The sequence below is a fragment of the Filicampus tigris genome, chromosome 1, assembly GCF_054856515.1.
Source record: "Filicampus tigris isolate MCC_2025a chromosome 1, RoL_Ftig_1.0, whole genome shotgun sequence".
Classification (NCBI taxonomy): Eukaryota; Metazoa; Chordata; class Actinopteri; order Syngnathiformes; family Syngnathidae; genus Filicampus; species Filicampus tigris.
The window spans coordinates 39,280,782-39,304,726 of record NC_141217.1 but is presented as its reverse complement, the minus strand read 5'-3'; the positions used below and the strand labels follow the sequence as shown (position 1 = coordinate 39,304,726).

General features: G+C 45.1%; 2 protein-coding genes across 11 annotated transcripts; one reads left to right on the top strand and one right to left on the bottom strand.

Moving 5' to 3' along the window:
• Positions 1-409: 409 nt before the first annotated feature.
• On the bottom strand, positions 410-19,019 carry igfbp5a (insulin-like growth factor binding protein 5a). Of its 3 annotated transcripts, none has more exons than XM_086040126.1 (6): positions 18,599-19,019; positions 16,005-16,059; positions 9,847-10,546; positions 4,253-4,425; positions 3,658-3,777; positions 410-3,578 (listed from the first exon to the last, which is right to left on the bottom strand). In XM_086040126.1, exons 2-6 carry the CDS (start codon positions 16,005-16,007, stop codon positions 3,441-3,443), a joined length of 1,134 nt encoding a protein of 377 aa, XP_085896252.1. In that variant the 5' UTR covers positions 16,008-16,059; positions 18,599-19,019; the 3' UTR covers positions 410-3,440. The 3 variants fall into 3 exon arrangements, with proteins under 3 accessions (XP_085896252.1, XP_085896271.1, XP_085896261.1); XM_086040145.1 differs by having other exon boundaries at positions 9,853-10,546; positions 18,599-19,009; XM_086040135.1 differs by lacking the exons at positions 16,005-16,059; positions 18,599-19,019.
• Positions 18,282-23,945, top strand: LOC147154047 (homeodomain-interacting protein kinase 1-like). 8 transcript variants are annotated; one of them, XM_086040075.1, is made up of 13 exons: positions 18,282-18,402; positions 18,496-18,526; positions 18,690-18,966; positions 19,039-19,224; positions 20,232-20,291; positions 20,517-20,698; positions 20,894-21,017; positions 21,085-21,192; positions 21,271-21,339; positions 21,796-21,989; positions 22,067-22,297; positions 22,375-22,484; positions 22,576-23,945. In XM_086040075.1, the coding sequence occupies exons 3-13, from the start codon at positions 18,775-18,777 to the stop codon at positions 22,683-22,685; spliced, it is 1,566 nt and encodes a 521-aa protein (XP_085896201.1). In that variant the 5' UTR covers positions 18,282-18,402; positions 18,496-18,526; positions 18,690-18,774; the 3' UTR covers positions 22,686-23,945. The 8 variants fall into 8 exon arrangements, with proteins under 8 accessions (XP_085896201.1, XP_085896194.1, XP_085896232.1 ...); XM_086040086.1 differs by having other exon boundaries at positions 18,289-18,402; positions 18,695-18,966; XM_086040068.1 differs by having other exon boundaries at positions 18,288-18,526; positions 18,695-18,966.

Sequence of the window (23,945 nt, the reverse complement as noted above, 5' to 3'; positions counted from 1 at the left end):
GTTCACTGTCACCATATGGCTCTAATCGCAAATGTTTGCTCACAATTCAAAGCAAAAATCAACTGACCAACAGCTGGCAAATTGAGAAATTCATAAAGTGGGTCTCTCGTATTTCAAGACAACACTCACTGTAGGCTTCTGTTTTGAAAATTGGATTCTGATTAGAATTGCGCTCAGTGGAGCACTGGCCTCAAATTTATATCGAAACCTAATTTTACAGCTTCCTGGAGAAATTAAACTAGTGCCATGATGATTCTTCCTTTGTCAAAGGACCACGCTGCTACAATCGTTTAAGTAGCAAAAAAACTACTTGAAAATAACCTCGGCGAAGGTAATACAGGATGGAAAACATAAAAAAAGAAGTCCTGATCTACATTTGGCAATGAAAAGGTCAAAACCACCTTAAAAATCATGCTTTTCCAGAGTACAGGATCTTTATTTAAATAGTGATTTGTCTTACCAAAACCGAGTACATCAACAACACAAGTGATAAATATTTTACGAGTGTTCACATCATAGTCATTTTCCCTTGATTTGCCACATTGCATCCGCGTGTGTCTGAATCAATGGATGAGAGGAACAGTTACGCCATTGGTTGACTTTTGCACGGCAGGACGCAAGTCAGTCTGCCGCAAAATGAAGAGAAGGAAGGTGACGGTGAAAAAAAATCACATCCAATTCTTTGCCATCCGTCAGCACCCACGTTGGACTCAACTACCCGAAGCGCCACACAACCGCATGCAAATTGCAATTCAAACGGGCATGTGGCCAAAGGCACTTGGATTTCCATATGAACTCGGCGACCGAACACAGGCAGCCCAGTTGCTATCACCCGGGTGGATTTGCTTACACTCTTGACGCTTATGGACAAATACAAACACCACCGGGCCTTTACATATAATTTGCATACAAGTCCCAAAAGATGTAAGGGAGATTTTCTGGGAGGGCATGGCAAATACACATTTCACAACCCTAACCAGTATTATGCGGAACATAAACGCATAGTGGATAAACATTTATTGAAAAGTTAAAAAAAAAAAAAAAAAGGGGGCCATCATTATACTAAACAATGATGCGTAAAGACTGTCAAACACATTTTTGTCATGGGCCACATTTTAGTTATGGTTTCCCTTCGACAGCCATTACGACTGTGAGACCATATAAGTGTATAATTGTCGTATAAAATGTGCCGTGCCAAGCCTTGGCCTTGCATCTGACACTGGCGCTCTAATGCGTCTTCCACTTGTTTTGTTCATGAATAATAGCAACGCAATTGCTCAACTGCACCAAACTCAAGGGGCCCTATTTCCGTGCCTAGCGCAAGTCTAGCGCAAAGTAGTGCAGTCTAGCCATGCGCAAGGGTGGCGTTTTCTTTCTTTTGGGCAGTTGCGCCATTGTGGGAGTGAACACAGCCGACTTGATTCACACCCAATCGAAGCGGCTGCTCTCATTCCCTTTAGTAGCTGTAAAGTGGGCACTTGGACACCACCTTCCACACCTGATTGTGCGTCTGAGTGTGACAAGCCCCCAGACAACCAAAAAAAACACACACACACACACACACTCACTAGTTTTTCTGCGGTCGGGGGGTGCTTTTAAAAATATATTAACAATGATAATAATAAGGCATTCAATTAATTAATCTCTACAATGATTTAGTGGGTTCGATCGTATGCTGTTGTCAAAATTGTGAATGAAATATGATGACATGCACCCCGCATATCGGCAGAGCACAGAATCGGTCTGCCTGCGCCTTGACATAATCCTCCAAAATTGCGTTACACCAACTCCACCACAACTTAGACCTGCTTTTAGTTGGTCTAAGGTCTAGTTTACGTTCTGTCACCAAAGGATAAGGTATGCGGGGCCCCTAGGTCTGCCGGAAAAGTAGACCTAAACACGGACGAAACACGGTAAAAGTAGACTTGACCCGGAAACTAAAATGAAGATGCGCCAGTTTTTATGTGGACTGCACGTGTGCCTGTCTGTATAAAAATAGAGCCCGAGGAGGGATGGGGGACTAATTTCCCAGCTCAAAAATAATACGTCTAAAATACACCATCATTAAGACTACGTACCAGTAACGAGAGCCAATACAAGAGCTGGATGAAAATGTTCACCTTTGTAAAGGGAATGCCCATTTCCGAGTGAAACAGTCAGAGAGGTATTCATTTATCAAGGTGTTTCTTATTGTGGTTGTTGCTTGCAGACTTTCTCATACAGCTGGCTATCGTAACGAAGCTCATTAGCTTGCGCAGGTGGTGATTACGCGCTCAATCGGTGTAGTAGGCTGTTTCTCCAAGAAAATCAATGGCAAACAATCATTGACAGAAAGAAGTTATAAAACAGCGATGTCATTCCTTTGCCTCGAAGCACATATTAAAGTGCCAGTCAGAATTCCACGTATCTAAAGATGACTATGATACACTATGATGGATTACGCAGACTTTTTGTCTTTAATGTCTTATTATTGATTTAGTTTTGTTTTTTTTCCTGGCAATCGCATCTTTCCACATTTACATGTAATGTCAGGTGAAATTGCAATTCCGAGTTGCTTGCCAGTACTAAGGGCAGTCAGCTCCTCTCCTGTGAGCATATGAGCAAGTACCTAAAAAAAACAAAAAAACATCGAAAGCCCAAAATAAAGACATCATGGAATTCATCCCTCTTACGCTTGATAATGGTGAGCACATCAAAGAGTAGTAGTTGCCCACTGCTACCCCCAAGTCCCTAAAAAAAAAAAAATAAAAAATATATATATATATATATATATATATATATATATATATATACACACACACACACACACACACACACATATATATGTATACACGCACGCACACACACACAGTCCGTTTGAAACCACAGTTGCAGTATATAACAGAGGTGGGCATTCGTCTATGCTTGAATGCGTCTATGAATTTCCGTCCATACTTCAGACCCGCCCGGTCGATCCGAGTGAGCCAAACAGCGTCGAGAACGGACTTTACCAGTAACAACGCCACATGCAGGTGTCCCACTCTCGACACGCAGCCAAACAAATAAAAAATAAAACAGCGTTGTGTACCTTTCAGTCCCACAGATGCAATGCCACATTTTGTTTTTATTCCACCGATCACCACGCTGTGCACACACGTGTGTGTGTGTGTCTGTCGTTTTTATTTGAATTTTTTTCTTCATTTGGCGGCGTGTCTGCTCGTGCGGCGTGCGTGAAAATGATGTTGTCGACGCCGATTGGCTGTCGCCGACGAGGGACGGACCGGGACCGCGGAAACGCCGCCCAGAAGTTATGGACGCTTAGACGATGCCCAGCTTTGGTATATAACCTAAATGAACGAGTGTTTCAGCTTCCCTTTTAAATCAAGAGGTCCATCGTGGCCACACAGTGACAAATGAGACTGCTAGTTGGTACTCATCACGTGTGATGACTGGACTCAAGCTCATTCATTCTTGTTGCTGCTGCTGTCCAAGTCTTTGCACTGCAAGTCCCCGCCGGCGTAGTTTATGCCGGGGATCTTGGCGCCGAAGCGATCCACGCACCAGCAGATGCCCCTCCTGCGCCCGCGGGACGGCTTGCACTGCGGGCCGAGAGGTGACGGGCTCAGGCTACCGAGATAAGTAAACACACAAAGGAGGAAGAGGAGGATTCCAATGTACCTGTTTGCGCTTGAAGAAACCTTTTTTGTCACAGTTGGGGATGTACAAAGACAGAGCCAAGACCCGTGATGTGTCCTTCATGCTCTGAATGAGGTGATCCAGACGTCTCCTGCAGGGCCCCTATAGAGGGGACCACATGGTTGCTTGTAAGATTATGCTCCCAAACGCTCGAAAATCTTTGCAAAAGTTCTTGTGGTCATTTGATATTTTTGTACATTTTTTTTTTTTTTTTGCTTTTTCTATACATGCCGTATTTGAATTAGCGGATGTACTCGTGCTTGCATCAAAAACTATTGTATTTATTAAAAAAAAAAAAAAAAAGCCACAATCATTTTGCACTTGGAAGTTTTGGGATACAAATATACTGTCATATTTTTGAGAGCAAAATAACGGTCATTCTGGTGTAACGGGACCCCGACTCAAGCTGGCCCCTTGCTGGGTTTTGCCTGACGATGCCAACTTGAATGTGTTGTTGGTGTTAGTGCGATAGTGGCTGTGTGAAGCTGACTCTGTGGAGGCTACGTTGTCCAAACGGATTGGGCTTGAACACAAATTACGGCTGGAGCACAGCGACGAGTGAGTGCTGATCACGTACAAACTCGGGCTCCAGTTTCTCCTGGCCGTGCAGAGGGAAGTCCAAGTTGCTGTTGGGTCCCACCCTGGCCAGCTGCTTTTTGCGGTCCTTAGCCTGCTTCATCGCCTGGGCCTTCCGACTGCTAATGTGGTCCCGTCCGTAAATGGGCACCTTGGTTTGGGGCATCGTGGACTCTAGGAGAGAGAGTAAGACATCCTCGTGAGATTCTCTTGTCTGCGAAGACCCAAAGAAAAACTGTAGGTCAGGTGTCACAAACGGCATTGTCAGTCACTGCTTGCGGCCGTCTACTAACATCTAAATATGAAGGCAGATAGAGACGGATGGATGTTCATTTGTGCCTAATGACAGGAGCTCTGTCCTCGCCTACACCCACTGACAAAATGTCAATTTGGATGTGGACGGAGGCCAGTGGACATAGCATAGGCATAACGTTCCACAAAGTCCAGATTTTAGCCAAGAACCTCTTAACTGGGTTGAGGCAGACACACTAACCACACTGCCATGGTGTCAAAGGCAATCAAATATCATAGTTGGCCAACAGCTCATTTGGAAGGCCTTCAAATCAGATGCAACCAATAACCGTCCATACATTTTCGATCTTGCTTATCCCCATTGGGACAGGTGCCCTGAAGCCCACCCCAGCTGACTTTGGGCCAGAGGTGGGGTACACATCCATGGACAATTTGGAGTCTTCAACCTTCGACCTATTTTTTTTTTCTTGGGAATGCGTGAGGAAGCCAAAGCTGGAATTAAAATATTTTCTACAAAATAGTTTCATTGTATTATAATAAATGTACTAATAATTGGTAGAAATATTGAGATATACACATTGTTATTCCTATACGCCAATACTTAACATGATGTTGTCATTGCAAGTTGTCGGTCAATGAATACCCCAGTAGCATATTTCTATTCATCCGTAGCATTTTTGATTTCTTCTATTAAGCCAAGCAGAGCTTGTGCCGTTGATCGGTTGCTTGGTAAATAAATGATGCTGTTCTAGAAGTCATCAAATGTGACATTGAACACTTTTCCCAGAATTGTCCAATCCATAGACCTAAGCATGTCTTGTTCCATTAAGCCACTGCTGGCCCATTTCCGCTGCTCTGTCACGCATAGTAGCATTTCCTCCGTCTCATTGGCCTTATGTGGCTGCTCACTAAGCTACTAAGCTAATGGCTATGGAGGACCAAAACTGCCAAAATCAAAAATAAATTAAAATGAAAATAAAATATGTAATTGAAAAAATGAATTGAAAAAATGGAAATAAGAACAACAAAAAATATATGATACGAAATAAAAGTAAGTATAAATACAAAAATAAAAAAAGATTTGAAAATAAAAAACTAATGGCAAAAATAAATAAAGACACAAACCAATATGTAAATAAACTTACAGTAAATATCAATGTATTTTATATTTTATTTATGTCAATTATATGTTTTTAAATATATTTTCACTTTTATTTTTTTTCATTTTGACAGTTTTGGTTCTCCATAAACGGGGTGGTGAAACAAGGTCACCGTCAATAACCCCAGCCGCCCCGCCCCGCCCCCTTCCACACCAAAGCTCCCGTCCTTCCAATGACGATGCTGTAGATCACAGTGATGTCATCCCTCTACATAATGACTTCTTGGAAACGGTTTCCTGCTGACACAGTTATTATCTCCCTCCCTCTGGAGAAAAAAAAAACCGAAGCACGATCCACATTTTATGCCCTATGTATTCTATCTAGTCTTTGCTTGTTAATCCTCACCCAATCTAGCCTGTGCTGATGAATCATGTTGCAAACTTTTGCACATTGATATTCTTGTTCAAATTGTCACGGTTGGTTGCACACATCCGCATGGAATGTGCTCATGCATGCATGCATGCATGCCTGCATGCATGCAAGAGAGTAAAATCTTTCTCCAGCTAGCTACGGCAGCAAGCTGATCATCAGATTCTGTTTGCGTGGCCATTTGATATTTTTACAGACCAGAGCTGATTTCACCTATTTGCATTAGTTGCTACAGATTGTAACATCTCATGACATCAGGTATACTGGACCCATAGTTGGAAAGGAAAGACGACAGATCGGTGCTTCTCACTCAGAAAGCATCATGCAAGAGCGTGACAGGATATTCATAACCAGGTCAAAATGACATATGCTTTAATTTCAAATGTTCCTGCAGTGTACTCTGAGTAAAAAAAGATATTTCACTCAGCCCGTCGTTTGCGTGAGATTGTTGAATGTCGTGCTCCTCCAGTGTTCCATATTGTAGTGCATGGTACCTGAGCACCAAGCAGTGCTAATAAATTGTTCTTCCACTTGAACAACTTTTCTACTTCCACAAAACGATATTCAGTTGAAAAACTTGTACAGATGACCAACTACACACAGAAAATGAACTCGGAATGGGGTACAATGGCCGTCATTTACATCCTGCGTTACACTGGAAGCACGACATGCACCAACAAATGATCAGCGTTGGCTTCGCAAAAGACATCACGCCTGCAGCTGTACTGTGCGCCATTTAAATCCTGCTGACTCCCGCGCGAGAATACACTAAACAAATAATGCGTGCAACTGGCGAGAAATAACTTATTGATCTATTTTACTGAACGTGCGTTACCACCAAAAAAGACTCCACGCTTGACACGTAGCTTACCCGGTCGTCGTAGAATTTTTTTTTAAAAAATGTTAATGAATGTTAATTGTATTTTGCAGGGAAACTATTGAATTTCCGGTTCAACTCACTAAATTCATTCCGGTGTACAAGTAAGTACACCAGTACAATTAGCAGAGTAGATCGTCGGTGGCACCTTGTGGAAACATGAGTTAATTCTTTTTTCCCTGCCGATGATGAAAAGCGCGGGACTCGATTAAAGAGTATTGTGTTGCATTGACATTCTGCCAGTTTATTGGTAAATACAGTTTTTGAAACGGATGCATTTTGAGGTCATAAAGAGCTCTTAATTACATGGGTGTGTTGGCGTGTCACAAAGAGGAAGTGGCCGCAATGGCTATTTTTCAACACTCAAAACACATTCACACACAGACAAAAGCACAAAACAGTCAAGTTGTTTATTTGATCTCGGCAGTATGTCTGCGATATTGTACGCGGTCAAATCTGGTGATTGATTGTCACGCTATGAGAAAATATATTGACTCTCAAAGTGGGTGTGTGTTTGTTTGACCATTTGGGCAATACGCTCTGAGAACCGCAGCGTACACGCAAGCAGTGCAATGAAGTACAGAGCCATCCATCGACTGAAATATATTAAAATATGCCATCATCTTGTTTGAACAAGCAATCAAAGTGCGCGGCCTTTGACAGCCCATTTACTGAGCAAGTTGCAAACAGCCCCGCTTAATCACAGCAGCGAGAAACGAACAAAAGGAGGCGGGAACCTGTTCTGCTTGGAAGTTGCATTGAATGCCCGCAAAGTGTATAAAGTCGTCCATGTTACATTAAACACCTGGAATTGTAATCTTGTTGAATAAAAGCTTTCCTCATATTTCTGGTCCTCGGGCGAATGTTACTTCACCAACAAGCGCGGCGAAGAAAGCTCATTTATGCCCGGCAGAGAAAATGGAGAGGAGACATGAACACAGGAGAGAATGGAGAAACTTGAGACATAAAGATGGGGCATGATAACAGGTGTGTCACGCCACGTGGAAAAGAAAGGCAAGAAACTGAAGCGAACCGTATAAAAATGTGACTGGACACATTGGAGTGCCACACAAAGCTCGACATGCACAGGGCTGCTCCCTGGCAGACACAATGACTCCATGTCACATCTCCAAGCCAAGCAGGAGCCTCACAAGGTCCCACCTGTAATTTTCTTCCTTGTTTCATGTAGGTCAGCACCCGATACCCACCCCCACCCCTAAGGCAATCGGCCCACTCACTCACTCACTCACACACACACACACAACCTACTGATTTATGGCTTGCAGCCGCATTGCCTTTCAGGGTTAAGATGACAGGTTGATTGGCACCCATTGTCGGGTTCGCCGGGACAGGGCGATGGATTATTTGGAGGGCTTTTGAATCACATACAATGGTACCTCTACTTACGAACGTGTCTTCATTCGAAATGTTCAAGTTACGAATCAACAGGAAAATATTGCCTCTGGTTAGGAAAGAAATTTCAGGATACGAAAGGTAAAAATACAGTATGGGCTGCTACTCGCAGCTCCAGAGTTTCCTGAACGCAACATACTCATAGCTGCCCTGCCATTGGCTAGCCTAGCATCTTCCTGGCATTCCATTGGCTAAGAGGGACCTCTACCGTATGCTTCTTTGTGTGTAGATAGACAGGTGGATAAATAAATAGATATGTGATAGATATGTCTATTCGTCCTCGTCATTCGCCCCACGGGCCATGAGGTGTTCCGATAGTTTTATGTGAATTAGAAACGAGGAAAAGAAAAATAGGAGAAAATCTGGGGTTTTTTTTGTCCATACAAACAAAGCAAGAGATAATAGAAAAGTATGAAAAAGGGATGCGTTGGGTTGATCTCGCCAAAGAATATGAGCGTAATGTATCGTCGCCACGTTATTAAATCAGTTGTTTATAAAACGGCAGGCAAAAACCACTTGTGAGAGAGAACATGAACCAAAGAGGGCAAAAAGCGATGAGGACAGCAATTAAAAGGTAAACGACCATCATTTTATTCTTTACTCTATTCTTTGTTTTTGTTTTTTTACATTATGCCCAACTCTCATTTATTGTGCAATAATCTAATTGCAACAAGTATTTGTTACATGTTTTGATGCATTTTGATGCTTTATAAAACATTTACGTCTGAATATTGGGGGGCTTGGAACGGATTAGGGCATTTACAGGGAAAACACGTCTCGACCTACAAAATTCTCTACTTAAGAAATTTCTTCCAGAACCAATTAATTTCGTAAGTAGAGGTACCACTGTACTCTGGAATTAACAGATAGGCTGCCTTTAAAAGGTGGTAAGAGACTGGCGCTGTTACTAGAGGTCAACACCTCAAGTGAATAAAGTGGCAGCATTGAGGATGAGCGAAATGACCATCCAATTGCCGCAGCGTGCACCGTGGGAGGAAATTCACAGTGAGCCAATATAAACTCAGTGAACCCAGAGCGCCAGTAATTCCCATGAGCCAGGGTGCCGAAGCACACGAGCGGCATGAGAGATCGCCACGGAAGATGATCCACTTTCACTTAATTGGTCGGGAAAATATGAATCAAAATACGTCCTTGCTCGTCAGAACGGTGTTCAAATGAGCTTTTGATTAGATGGCAAAAGGTACCAATAAAGATGGATAGCAATCATAAAACAGAATAAATACAAGAGAGTATGTCAGGTTTGTGTTCACTGAGACCTATTTCACAGAGTAAATCGATTCACGGGTAAATTGAGAAGAGCTCATCATTATTACAGTCTTGGTACTTTTTGTGACCCGTTTGTATCTCGTTGTTATTTTTCCCCTAAATGGACTTTGGTTGGTGACACGATGATGATGATGATGATGATGATGATGATGATGATGATCCGAATGATCGCGACGGGGGCTTTGAGAAGCACACTAGCACCGTGACGACGGGCACGCACGCACGCCGCGGGCCTACCTGTACCTTTGGAAGGCTGCAGCAGTTTGTACAACTTCTCGTTTCTGCACACACCGCGGCCGTGCAGGAGGGCGTGCAGAGGCTTCTCCTCGCCGTTTTTGGGAAGGCATCGCAGCCCGCGAGTGCACGGCCCCGTGTACACGCCGCAAGACTGGCCGTCCTCGAGGGCGCACGTCAGGCAGCAGCCGCAGCCGGGCTCCTTCACCACCTGGCAGGCCAACGGCACCGGCGGGCACATGGAGCGGGCCTTGTGGTCACACGGCTCGCACGGCACGTACGACGCAGCGCAGCTTGTGACGCACAGCAAGGGGAGCACCAGGACGGCTAGGCTCGGCGGCATGGTGCGCGGGGTGACTATCGACTGGACAAGCCTGTGTGTAGCAAAGACTGGAGTCCGAGCATCCAGCGGGCGTTTGCTGCATCCACAGGTGCGCAAAAGGTGTTTCCCGCAGACGACCGATGACCAAGCAAGGCGAGCTCCTAGCCTCTTGTTCTTTAACTTTGCGTGGACACAAATAAATGACTGAATCAAGATTTGACGTGAACGTATAGATCCAGACGCAGAGCTGGTCGCTCTTGTCCTTTTCTTCCTCGTCGTCTTCCTCCGCTTCTGGCTGGCGCCGATCGCGCGCAAAAGCTGTCGTCTCCGCGCGAGAAAGGCGTCTGTTTCCACCCGCCTCGCTCCCTTCTGCCTCCGTGCCTGCGTGTGAGCAGAATGTGCAATCTGTGGCTGGCGTTGAGCTGGCCTTAAAAAAAAAAAAAAAAAAAAAAAAAAAAAAAAAGCCAGAGGCAAAGCCTGTAACGATGGGGATGTCAAACAAGGCACGGAGGGGGAGGCGCACTTGTCAAGCGTGCAGGCTGTGATGCTGATTCTGCAGGGCGGGTACTGGCATGCCTTCAGATTGGAGAAGGTGATGTGACTGAGGCCTATTCAGTAGGACCACTACCTACCCCCCCCCGCCCCAATCCGACTCACATTTAACAGCAAGCATACGAACAGGAATATGTCAAATAAATCACAGTGATTTGGTCTCTCTCTCTCTCTCTCTCTTTCTCTCTCTCTCTCACTAATCCCCAGATGCAGTTATTTCCAGGGTCGCTTGTCTATTTATATGAGCTTTTGGACTTTGGACCAACATTGTGGACATCTCATGCGTGGTCTTGCTCAACGTTAGGCCCCCCGAACAGAAACTGACCTTTAAAAGCTTTTATTCCTCATCAAAGGTCAAGTTTCACATTGCCAGCAGTCCCTCTTCACATGATGTTCTTTTTAGTATCGCTAACGGACTTTCATTTTGATGACAAGTGACGAATGTGCAGAGTGTAATTCTTTTCTTATTGTTGACTTGGTACCATGACAGGGTTGCATGTCTAGCTTTCCTGTGTTGTTCAACTGTGTTGTTTACTGTACGTCTCTCTCCTCTTTGCCACAACTTGTACCCTTAGACACGTTATTTTTCTTACCAATGCTCACTCAGCTGAAATTTCACACGATGTGCATGTTTTATGTGACCGCATTCTGCAGCAAATGTTATTGTGTGACTGTCTCAGAGAAATGCATTTCTCCCAAAACAGTTGAATTCCAATTTGCATGAATGTTGTTTGACCTACTTACACTATGTTTTTCCTTGTTTGTAATATAATGGTTTCTTTTCCTTTCCTGGGGCTTTCATATCTTATATATTTTTGGGAGATGTTCATCTCACTACAGTATGGTCTTGGAACAGTAAATCCTGGCTTGCTTTTCCAATGCTGTAAACTGTCATTACATTTACACAGCATAAAATGGTGTAACTCAGCGAATCTGCTCGCTCACTCTCAGATCGCCACCCAGCAGATGTGCGACGCATCCAAGTGTCGCGACGCGATCACAGTCAGCAGGCTGGCATGCACACAATATGGATAAAAGCGTTGAGACACACCTCCAACTCCAATAAATCAACCTGGTTATGCAAGACTGAATTCTTTACCAAGTTTGTGAACTATCTTGGACAGTTTTAGGCTTCCGAATTTGTTGGACCAGTTTGAGGAAGGCCCAATACGACGATGGACGATGACAGACGGGGAAAAAAACGGGTTTCCGACTACGCTTGATCGGACAATCTTTTTTCAAGTTTGCCGTCCATCGTTTATCGCTTACAAATTGGTTGTCCGTCGTAGGCGCTATGCTCAGCTCTGCTCTTCTGTCACACTGGCCTTTTATTTCTGCGTTGGAGTCTGGCAGTCATCAAGAAGAAAAGAGTTCTTCTCATATTCTCTAACATCCTAGAGGGACATTCTCCTTTTTTTATTCTAAATGAAAGTATGAAGCAATTTCATTTGTTCCTACTGCTCTCATCACGGTTTGTCTCCTATTGTTTTGCTCTTTCTATCTGAGGCTCGGCTTTCGCATGGTGACCTACTTTACCATGTGCCAAAGGATGCTGCAGCTGTGGTGCTTGTGGAAGAGCTCCTGGAGTCAGCCTCAAAAAGGAGTCGGAGGACTAGGCTTGACATGAATTTCTGTCCAAGAGATCCGCGCACTCCGATCGTGACCTTTTCTTGCCGTTAAATGGATGTATCGCCCCATGCGGCCTTGCGCATCCGTCCGCACTCCTGTTCCCACCATCGGCACGCCACATGGCCCAGCTTAGCGCCGATGATGCAGCAGCCTCGCCGCATGCTTAATGAGCGCTGAATCGACGTGAAATGAAATCCAAGTTTAGTGTGAAGTGCAGATGGTGCTCGTGCGTTTGCTTCCCACCAAACATGTTAGCATGAAATTCTCGGGGAAACCAATGAGCGTTGCACCTGCTTAGCATGACTAATGGTGGTTTAAGCAGAGCTTCTTGCACGGACAAATCTCTCGATGAAAATGAAATCTTTGAAAGAGGCGAGTCTCGTGTTTCCAACAACAGCAGTTGCTGTCTTTGCTGGTTTGGGGGGGAACTCACAAAGGTTAACCATTCGAGAGAACTAATGGTCAAGTTTGAGAAAAGCCAGTCACAGTATGTAATGGTTTGGCTACATTTGCGACAAAGCAACTAACTCGATTGTCGCAGATCCTTTCTGCACGTCTGCGTATAGATACAGGTCATTTGTTGAGCCCAGATGTTGCTATACAAGGAATCCAAAGGATTATTCAAAATGACATCTTGAGTCAATTCAGACGAGATCCATGATAAGAAAGCTTTCATGCCGCAAGGGGATTCACCGTATGGGCAAAGCAGTTGCTGTTTAGCCACAGGCTACTCCGTAAACAAATAAAGTGCAGAAAGTTTGGTCAAATTGACCCAATTAGTGGATCGGTCCATTTTTGACCCCAAATTATGTTATCTTTAACCCAACTGTTTTTAGAGTGCACGCGGCTTTCGATGAGCTCTTGAGTCTTTTTCGGGTCCTGCGGCAAGCTTACCAAAGATTCGAACATCCCTGTCATCCCTCGTAAAATGCATTCTCCAAATTCACTGGTTCTAATTATCGGCGGGATAACGCTTTGGCCCACAAGCGCTCTCAGAGGAGTCATTCCAACATTCTACTTGCCTGAGCAGTTGCTTCTTAGCAAAATGCGCCGAGTGATGACTGCGCTTTCCCACATTCGAATTCCACCTGCAAATTTCGGGCTTCGCGTGTCGCCGGCTAACATAAACTTCCCTCGAATGAACATCAACAAAATGACATTAAACTACATCGGCAACTGGTTGTTTTTTGTCTAGATTAGACGAGTCACAGTGGAGTGAACCGGAGTGGTTTGGTGAAATTTGCTAAGGAAGGAGTGTCGGCTGACTGAACGGCTGCAACCTGCAGTCGTATAGTAAAAATGTCAAGTGTGATGCTTGTAAAAGTACAAGAGCTCATTTAATCTTGTGTCACACTTGGCAACTCCTAGCAGGAGATATGTGCCCCAAATGGAGAGTTGCACTTTTATGGCGTTAGATTCAATTACATAAGCGTAATGTCAACTAAAAATGTGTTTCGCGTGCACGCAAAAGATTGTTTTTACGCTTGCGTCTTCTCTCCGCTATGCGTACGATACGCTGATTCACGCCTGTATTGCAGGCATGATAAATGTGCCACAATTCTTAACCAATCAGGAGACGGACAGTAGGGCTAATTCTGATTGGCTGTTTACTATCCAATCGTAAGGAAGAGGTGGGGAGAGACGATCTACAACAACAAAAAAATCTACTGCTGGTGTCTCAAGGGACAATAACGTTAAACCAAACAAAGATACTTGGAAAAATATATTTTTGAATTGTTACTACAACAATGAAAATAGCAAAGCGTGTTAGAATCCAGAAGAATACCGACCCTTCCATCGACTGTTTGTGTTTGAGGCTTCCCGGACGTCGTACTTACTGCTGTAGACCAGCAATTGATTTTGTATTTTTTTTTTACCCCGGTTTCTCCCCACCTCTTAGTAATGAAGCCCATTCCCGCCGGTAAAAAAAAAAACAACAACAAAAAAACACGTTGTTTTTGTTACTATGGAAGAAGCCCATTCTTCCAAAGTAACAAAAAAAATATATATATTTTTTTACTGGCGGGAATGGGCTTCCATATCTTAGTTACTATTGCATAGTAATCAAACACATTTTTGTATGCGGTGTTTGACATTACGTAACTGTGGCACAAATCTAACGCCATACGCTTGTGTCTTGACATATCTGCATGCACCCCATCACCCGAGCTCACAGCACCCGAGCTCACTTGTGCTGTGCCATTGCAGGTTCGGGAAAAAGTAGGGATTACGGTGCTTGAAAATTGTTCATTGCCCTGTATAGCCTTGTCCAAAAACGCACTCTCGGTGGTTTGACACCCTGAGATCGAGAACATGCTCAAAAAGGATTCAGGCGGGTGAAAGTGCCCTCAGTGATCCAAAGCATTTTTTGTCCTCCGTGTCCTTGGGGCTCTCGAGTATCAACACAAAACAAGCGGCCAAAGAAACCGACTCGGGGAGATGAGTTGGTCGGGCTGGAGTGTTTTCCATGAGCGTTGCAGATCCTTATCAGATGTGCTGAACTCGTTCGTTCCAGATTCCTGGAAGCAGCGATGCTGAGATTTCACATGCATGAGAATCGTCATTACATGCCTGATGAGCAGGGGCTGTTTTCTTTCTCGGCACTAAACCACCGGAGTCCCCCCCCCCTCGATTTGTCACATTTCAGAACCAAGTCAGCTGGATGGAACCACTTGTTCTCAGACTTTGTTCTCTGGGAACCACTGCCAGAACTGCGTGTCTTGCCGAGACCCATGATACTGAAAGGAGAGCATATTGCCAGACACGGGTGAGCCGGAGCCTGCTCCGGACGATCAAAGGAAGGCAAGAAAAAGGGACGCATGGTGCTCGACCAGTCTGAAAGAGCAACAAAACAGGCGTCTGGTTGCAATTGGATGTGGAGCTACTAGTGCCTGGAGCAGCAAGTCCCCACAGCTCAAGAAAGTCCCCCAACAAGGGCAGAACCTGACACACACAAAAAAAGCTCCGCTTCTTTTTTACATGACGCAGTCCCCTCCTGTCTCTCCCGTTCGTCTGGCTCACTCCAAAAGAAAAACAAGGCCAATCAAAGCTTTGCGTGAGCTGTCACGGACACGTTTTAACACCCATTACAGTCTTTGATTGAAGGGTTGCCTGACTCACTAGCGCGTCTTCGCTGCAAGGTCGGGAGGGATGATGGACGTCCGTCACAAGGATTCACCTCCTTGCTGACCATTCACACAGAGAAGTTCTTGTTTGTTGTCAGCTGCGGAGGGGGAATGACCGTCTGACCTTTCGGCTAACAGTACCGATAGGCAGAGGTGGCAAAAGGGTGGCTTGCGCTGTACTTTACGAACCCTCACCCTCTACTAGTTTCATTTTGATGTTGTGCCACAGAGGTTGAAAAAAGTAACGAGGATATTTTGACAAAGTAAGCAGAAAAGTACAGATATATTTTCAAATGTAGCAAAGACAAGGACAAACATGATCCGAAAATTAAAATCTTAAGTATATAGATATCTGAAAAAATATACTCAAGCACACTTTCCACCACAGTGAAAGTCACAAATTGCTCAGCAAAAGATGACTTTCTTATTAGATTGGTTCAATGTCAAATTCATGTTGAGCACAAGCTGAATCCGCACATCACTCAAACACACACAAGAAAAGAATGAACACAAAAATAGGAAGACGACCTCACCATTCTTATGTTTCCCCTCTAGACAAATTCTTGAATGTTGTCACCGGTTGGTAAACTGACAAAAAAAACAAAAAAAACCAACACTGTAAATACATTTCTGAATGCATATGTTTGCGAATGGAAGTTCAGACGAACACAATCCACAACAACAACCCACTAATTCTACCAAAAATTGAACAAAGTTAGTGGACCTTAATATACAGCATACATATAAACACACATAACTAAATATATAGATCCGGACAAGCCTACTAACTTCAAATTAAATCAAATTATAGTTATTTTGAACCGTTTCACACACCCCAAAATATTTGCGCTGATGAATGCAAGGCGTGAGAAAGTTGGGTATAAAATGAGGAATTTCATACTCAATTCCTTTTTGAAAATGAATTCCATTTTGCGTTTGAAATTGCAAAATGACGCATATCGCGATGCGGGGTGGTTTCGGACACAAACAGGGACAGGTGCTAAAGAAACTTTGTTAAGCTCCGGACACTGAAAAAATTACTGTTGTTTAATTTACTGCTTTATTTCGTCAATTGGTTGCATGATGATCATCTGGATCTAGATACATTTAAGTAGACTCTGCACTTAAAAATTGTATCTGGATCCCGATGATTTTATTTTGTGCAACCACTTGACAAAATATAATTGAGTCAAAAATGTTTTTTCAGTGTATGTGCCATATACAGTTTTGTGCGATAGTACTCATCTTTGCGCCATCATCAGACTCGTAACAGTGTCTTTCGCCAAGTCACTCAAGGGAAGACACAGCCAGTACAACACGATGGTTAGAAGTCAAACCTCATAACAAAATGAATTGTACTAACATAAAAATCATTGATGCTGGCCTATTTATTGCATGGCGGTACATTAATGTATGCTAACAGTATCTAATAACCGATAAGTGAATGTACAGTAAGTCGGTCTTTATTTGGGGAGATGAAATGGTCAAAGGTTCATTTGGAGGCCATATTGTCTCCAAAGTGTGCACTTTCGATGGCGTTTCATCCTCAGTACAAGTGACTCATAACACAATTTGAATGAGACGCAACGCTTCTAATGTAACTGGAGAATATCGTTGCCCTGCACAGAGTTCGAGCGGGCACGAAACGGGGAGAAGGCTGTTGGCCTGCGTCTGGTGGGAGAACAGCTGGAGCGTTCAAGAGCCTTGTGGGTGTCTGCCGCTTCCTGGCCAACATGTGGATGTGAGGAAAAGCTAAGTCTTGCGTTTCCACTTCCTAATTAGCCCCGACTGCTATCACAAGGAAACCCTCAGGAGCTCAAATTGGCAGATAAGGAGTTTTTCCAGAACTTGGATAAAGCCTTTCAAATCAATTTTGCTACATTGCCTCCTTGCCATCGCCAGCATCAACATGTCACTGATGATTGGAAGCACTTTTGCTCTCACTTAATTCACCTGCAGGCGATTTAAATTCACAAAAACAGACGGAGAAGGTTGTGCGCAAACCAAAACAAACAGGTTGATTTTTCCATTTGATAAGAGCAGAATGGGCACTTTCCCTTTGTTTGAGTATTTACAGGCCAGCAGCATGTTCAAGTGTGCGGGTCAGCTTTTTCCAACATGTGGGAAGGTCACATCTTTCCACATTGCGTGTCTAAGAGTCCACAAGAATGTTCAGGAGCCCCAAAGGAGACAAATGCTTTTCAAGATCTCATTTCAGTTTTTTTCATGGAGTTAGTTGATTGTTTGTTGCATTGTCCTGTCACGCGTTCGCGTCTCATGCAAGGTGGAATTTGGGCAGGCTGAGCGGCCAATCAGACGGAGCCGCCATTCCAAGACAGCGGCTCTCGATTCCATTGCAACTTTGGGGTCTTTTTAACCACCACGTGGTCGCAAATGTTCCACGTAAATCAAGAAAACCAAGGGAAAACCTGTGACCACTTGTCTGCATAATAGACATTGTTTGGAAGCAACGGGTTCCAGGTGCACGTGTGCTTATCGAAGATGTTCTCCTACGATTGGCGGTGCATTAAGAGGCTACTAAAAGCATTGGTTAGCTACCACTTACATATTTGGGCCGGAGCAGGCATATGTTCTTTTTATTTGGATCGAATAGAAGAAATCAAGCAGGTGGTGGCAACCCTGAAGTGCAAGTTACAAGCCGGAGCACTGGAGACAGCTCAAACGAAAATAAAGGTCAGGTTATGCTTATACACGCTATCGATTATGCAAGTCCCACAAAGAATTGTGGGGAGGAGTCCCAAAAGCAAGCCTGCCTGTATGTTGATTTCGCAGATTATTCATACTGTTTGGGATTTTGTCACCATGGCTACAACTGTCAGATGGCTAACTGACACATCTTTATTCTTTACGGTTGTCGCAAAGGCGCAGGTCACAGAACAGTGATGTCATAAAGACGCTTCTTTACTGCAGGTTTTTGCCTTAGATGACTATTTGTTGTATTATTTTGTAACTTCTTTATTTTAAGTTTGAATAGTTACATATTTTTGTATTTTACTTCTGAAGCATCTGTATCGAACGTCCAAGTGACTGACGGGTAAGTCTTTCCTTTTCCTGCAAGCGCTGGCAAATCAAGACTGATAACGGTTTCATTTGAACTTCCACTGACCTTAAAGTCTGCAGATCTGTGCGCAAGTGTCCCGAGCCACGATGCAGAATTTCACTGAGCTCTGCTTTCACTGCTGGGCGCTGTGCTCTAGATTAGATGGCGCACCAGCGGTTGCATGCCTGCACACACATGGATTGGGCACGTTCTGACCTCTTCTCAGTGTGAGGAACCAGAGGATGGAGTGTTCCAACTTTCCAGTGACTGTGGAGTGCCAGATCTCCTCTCCCACTTGCAGCTACATGATGGAGGAACTTTTAGGGGCCGGGTCATTTGGCGAAGTGGTCCAGTGTAGGAAGATGTCATCGGGTGAGACTGTGGCTTTGAAGGTGATCAAAGACAGTAGCAAGATGGAGGACGCCAAGGACGAGGTGCATATGTCACAAGTTTAGCTGCACTTGGCAAAGACGCACCGCATGTGACTTTCATACTGTGCGTTGCAGGAGCGCGTTCTGATCGAGCTGAAAGAACATGGCTCGGACCGGTTCAATATTGTCTGCTGGAATGACTCCTTCACCTTCCAGGGGCAGTTTTGCCTGGAGTTTGAGAAGCTCGACATGAGTCTGCATCAGCTGCTGGAGTGGCGCCTCCCTCTGTCGCTGATGGAGATCCGGCCTGTTCTGCAGCAGGTTTGACGGTTACGGCAAACATATCATTCAAATAAAAACAAACAACAAATTATGATCCATGTCGGGAATGTTCTGATGCAGAATCTGACTTCCAGAGTTGGGTTGAACAAAATACAGGCGGCGGTGTCGCTCACCTTGACGTGACATGACCTTTTGAGGAAGCAACGTAAGAGCCTTTCACAACGTACAATTAGGAGCCCAGTGCGCCGTCGTTGAAACCATTCACTGCGCCCGTTTTGCCACGTCATAACGACGGCCGACGGAATGCCATGGCGGCGCAGGGGGCAGCGTTTTGCCGCGGTTTGATAAACGTTTATTCCCGACATAGCGCCGCCGTGACGTCGGATGGTGCTTCCGATAGGAGACGTGGGGACGGAGTGATTTCAGAGTGAAAAGAGCTAGCCATTTTGCTGCTGTTGAAGGCTACAGTGAAAAAAAGCATGGTGAAACTTGAAAAAAGCCAAAGTACACCTCGATGTGGTTCCCAAAGAGCTGCCCAAGATCCTGCTTTTCATGGTTTTATAATCAGATGAACACTTTTCCCTTTTTCTTGCTGCCTCGCATCGTCTTCTCCTCCTCTGCGAAAGTAAAGCCGCAGCTTTTGTTGTAACAAAGAGATATTGCCAAGCGGCTTACCTCATGTTCAAACAAGTGGGCAAATGCACCGGGCCACTTCTTGTTCGGTTGCTTAGCAACCAGCGACAAGTATGACAATCTTGAGCCAGGTTGTCATCGTCATGCAGTTTGAAAGCCCCTTAATGACGCAAACTACGACAATACTCAGTAGAGCACAATCCTTGTCCACTTTCATAGATTCGATTTATTCAGATCCTCACCAAGTTCGATAGATTTTTCCTGAACTCGTTGCCCACCGTATACGACGACAGCAGCGTAACTCTGTTTCCTGGGGCAGCAGTGATGACGTGGCATTGTTGCTTCACAGCAAGAAGGTTCTGGGCTTGAATCTTACTGAATGTTCTCCCTGTGCTCGTGTGTGTTCTCTCCAGGTACAGTACTCTGGCTTCCTCCCACAGTCAGTGTTAGCTTCACTGAAGACTATATTGCCCGTACGTGTGATTATGAGCGTGAATGGTTGTCTTGTCGCTTTGTGCCATTGACTGGCGAGCAGTCCACGGTGTGCCCCATGACGTCCGATCCGTCATGACCAACACTCTCATCCCCTACGTGGCAGATTAACAGCACTGATCTTAACCTTTTGATATTAGCATCTAATACTAGCATCTTTTATTGAATCACCTACGTATGATCTAACACCTTCTATTTAATTTTAGCTGACAACTGCGCTGCAGTTCCTGAAGAGTGTGGGGATCGTCCACTGCGATCTGAAGCCGGACAACATCATGGTGGTGGACCACCTGCAATTGCCGCTGAAGGTGAAGGTTATCGACTTTGGCTTGGCTCTGCATGCCTCGGAGCTGTCACGGGGAATGACCGTGCAGAGCATGTGGTACCGGTGAGTCTACTAGGATCTATCAGTGAGCGCCTGTTCAGTTCAGTCAATTTCGGAATGGTATGTATTTATCTGCGTTTGTATTGGAAAGTTGAAAAACGCCAAAGTGGTCCTGGCACACTTCCATTCTTCTGTACGCGGCCTTCGGATGAAAATGACTGTGGACACACCCTTAAAGTGTGATGTCTCCCCTCCAAGGTGCCCCGAAGTGCTGCTAGGACATGAGTGCACAGAGGCCATCGATGTGTGGTCTCTGGGCTGCGTGGCCGTGGAGCTTCTGCTCGGCCGAGCTCTGTTTGATGGCTCTGATGAGTACAGCATGGTAAGGGTGACCCGCCCTCATAAAGAGCTGCACATCACCAATTCCAACATCCATGTCACGCCCATAGCTGTCACAGATCAGCACCACACTTGGGAAGCTGCCAGCCAGCCTCCTCGACGCCGGCATATTCACTTCGTGCTTCTTCCGCAAGAAAGCCAAGAAATGGAGGCTGAAGGTACCTGTATGTTGTGCTTGCGCTCACCTTTGGTCCATTCGAAGCCTCGCGTTTGACTCCAGCGTTTCCTCGCTTCAGAACAGAGCCGAAATGGTCACAACTTATAATGGAACTCAACCTTTAAACAAGCTGTCAGATCTGCTGGAGGTTTGTTCACCCGACTTGTGTATTTAGCAGAGGTGGGCATTCCGTCAGGCCGACCGGTACGTCAGTCCGTTGCTGACGGACGCCGGTTTTGCCGAGAATTGACGAATGACGGGACAATGACCGACTAAGCACTGATGGAAGTTGATTTTCATCCGTCAGAGTAATCGTCGCTGATGGCGTCCGTCAATGATGGACCTCTCGGCCCGTCACTCCGACTCCGACTGACTGACGGACCTCTGACTGACCAACTGACGGTCTGACTGACGGACTCACCAATTGACGATTACAATTTGGTTCGGCTTGAAAAATGACGGGACTGATGAAAGACGGGCGGGTACGCAGGCCACTGACGGATGACTAATGACGGACCAGCAAAATGTAGTAAACTGCCCACCTCTGGTATTTAGTATGGATCTTCCGTATGAGAATAACCGGCTTCCTTACGCCTTGACCTAGGTTCATTTTGTGCGACCCATCAGCTGCAGCGATGAGGACTGGCGTGCTATGCAGTGTGACCTGGAGAGCTTTGTGAACGTAGTTGCTACAATGCTCCAAATGGACCCGAGTAAAAGGTCGAGGCCGTGCCAAATTCTGGAGCACCACTTTGTTACCATGAGCCACTTTGAGGGCAAATTTCCAAGCAGTGCTTAGTAAGTGTCTCCATGCGCAATTCTCTGCCGGTGGTTATGCACGACACTGTCCGACTCCCTGCTTGCTTCTCTTCCAGCGTAAAACTCTGGCGCGACTGCATGGAGGTGGGTCGAACATGTCAGAACAAGGAAACCTCCGCGAGGCCCATTTGGAGCACGTCAAGCTTCACGTGTGGGGATCACGCTACCGGGCCCAGGATGTTGGACCAGTCGGTCATCACCATCAACAGGGTCAACTCCTTGCCCAAAAGCAACAACGGTGTCAGGAAAAGGAAACAAGATGAGGATGAGGATGAGATCGACAGCTGGTAGGAGGTCACATGTTGGCCAAAACTCTCATCCCTCAGACTTAAGATATAAATATGCAGGATTTGGGTGCACACAGTGCTTCGGCTACAAGTAAACGAAGCAGCAGGGATGCAGAAGTCATCTACATGTCCTCAATTGACAGCTCCAGGAAGGGCGGGGGTGAAAAGAAACACCAGGCACACAAACGTAAGCTTGTTTCTCGTTTCAGTGACACACTGTATGTCATGGCATACGGGTTAACTCTTCAGATAATCATCAAACATTCTGTCGTACTCAGGACTCCTCCATTTGGAATGTGGTGATGCCACAATCCAGTGGAAGACCAACAAGGCAGCGACACAAGCGCATGGGGCAAAGGAACCCGAGAGGAAGATCTGTGAATTGTAATGTTGGGGTTTTTTTTGTATTTATTTATTTTTGTCCCCATCAAGTTCGTTGTGAAGTTCAGCCACCACTCTTGCATTCATGATGGTTTAACTGCTGACCCCCCGCCCCCATCCATTTACTCTAAAGGCCCTGATACACCAAAGCGATGTCGGAGGTCGTGAAGCGTCGTGGCGTCTTCAAGCGCCGTCTGATTGGTGTAGTGACCACCGTCGTAGTGTCGTAACCCGTCTGTAAGCGTCTCGGGGGCGTTTACGTATGTGGAATCGACGTCGCCGGTCGCGACAGTTGGTCACTCTGATTGGCTGTTAGCTAGCAAATCGGTGCTCGGAGCACCAACGGGACGTGACAAATGCGGATAAACAGTGAGCACGCCTTCGCCGCCTTAATCTTCTTACAAGTACAACAGCGAGGGTTGACAATGTAAGTATTTTACAATACCGTGTCAAGAACGTGAGGGCTTACTTTGCGTGGGAGTTCTTCGTGAGCGAAGAATAGAGCCGAATGCATTGTTTACGTTGTTATAATCCGCCCCTAGCCAACATGTTTCCGGTTGGAGTTTTCTAACAATGAGAAATAGTGACTACCGCTGCCGATGGGCTGGAAGCGTATTACATCTCACACATGCGCAGAAGGTATTTTCACGGTGAGCGTCGCTGTCTGTCGTTGCCGTGTGCTTTGCCAGCGTGACGTGCCGACAGCCGGACGGACGCCACAGGGGGTAAGCGACTGTCACTGTTTCTGAACGTCGTTTTGGTGTATCAGGGCCTTAACACTTGTCCTCATTAGAGTCGTCTCTTTCAAATGTTTTTTTTTTTCTTTTTTTTTTTTTTTTTTTAAACATCAGATTCTACAAAGTTTGTGCTTGGATTGAGGGTCATTTTATTAATTTTGTATTTATTTATTTATTTGATCAATTCTACAGTGTTCACTTGGTATTGTACAGGAATTTTAAATATTTCTATTTTTGTATCGGGCTACAATTCTGTCTTGTTTGGAACCCTTGAAAAAGTATAGTTGCTGAAATAGATGACATAGAGTAGCCTGTGTATTTTTAAATAAAGCTTTTGAGCAAGGCATGTTGCCCCAGAAACTTGTACACGGGAAGGCAAACAAAAGAAACACAACGATGGCAAGCCAGCCATGTCCTCGCCACAAAAAAGTAGATCGATGGAGTATGATCACTTCGGACGTGGAACGCATGGCAGTCCATCTAGATCAAACTTGTGTGTGAACTGTTCACTCATTAAAATATATCCTATA

Coding starts and splice junctions, on each gene's coding strand:
- igfbp5a (XM_086040126.1), bottom strand. Junction 4,426..9,846: donor GCAGCCTTCCAAAGGTACAG/GTAGGCCCGCGG, acceptor TCTCTCTCCTAG/AGTCCACGATGCCCCAAACC. Junction 3,778..4,252: donor AGAAACTGGAGCCCGAGTTT/GTACGTGATCAG, acceptor TCCCCTCTATAG/GGGCCCTGCAGGAGACGTCT.
- LOC147154047 (XM_086040075.1), top strand. CDS start 18,775: ATGGAGTGTTCCAACTTTCCAGTGACTGTGGAGTGCCAGATCTCCTCT. Junction 21,018..21,084: donor GCTCTGATGAGTACAGCATG/GTAAGGGTGACC, acceptor TCACGCCCATAG/CTGTCACAGATCAGCACCAC. Junction 22,485..22,575: donor GAAACACCAGGCACACAAAC/GTAAGCTTGTTT, acceptor TGTCGTACTCAG/GACTCCTCCATTTGGAATGT.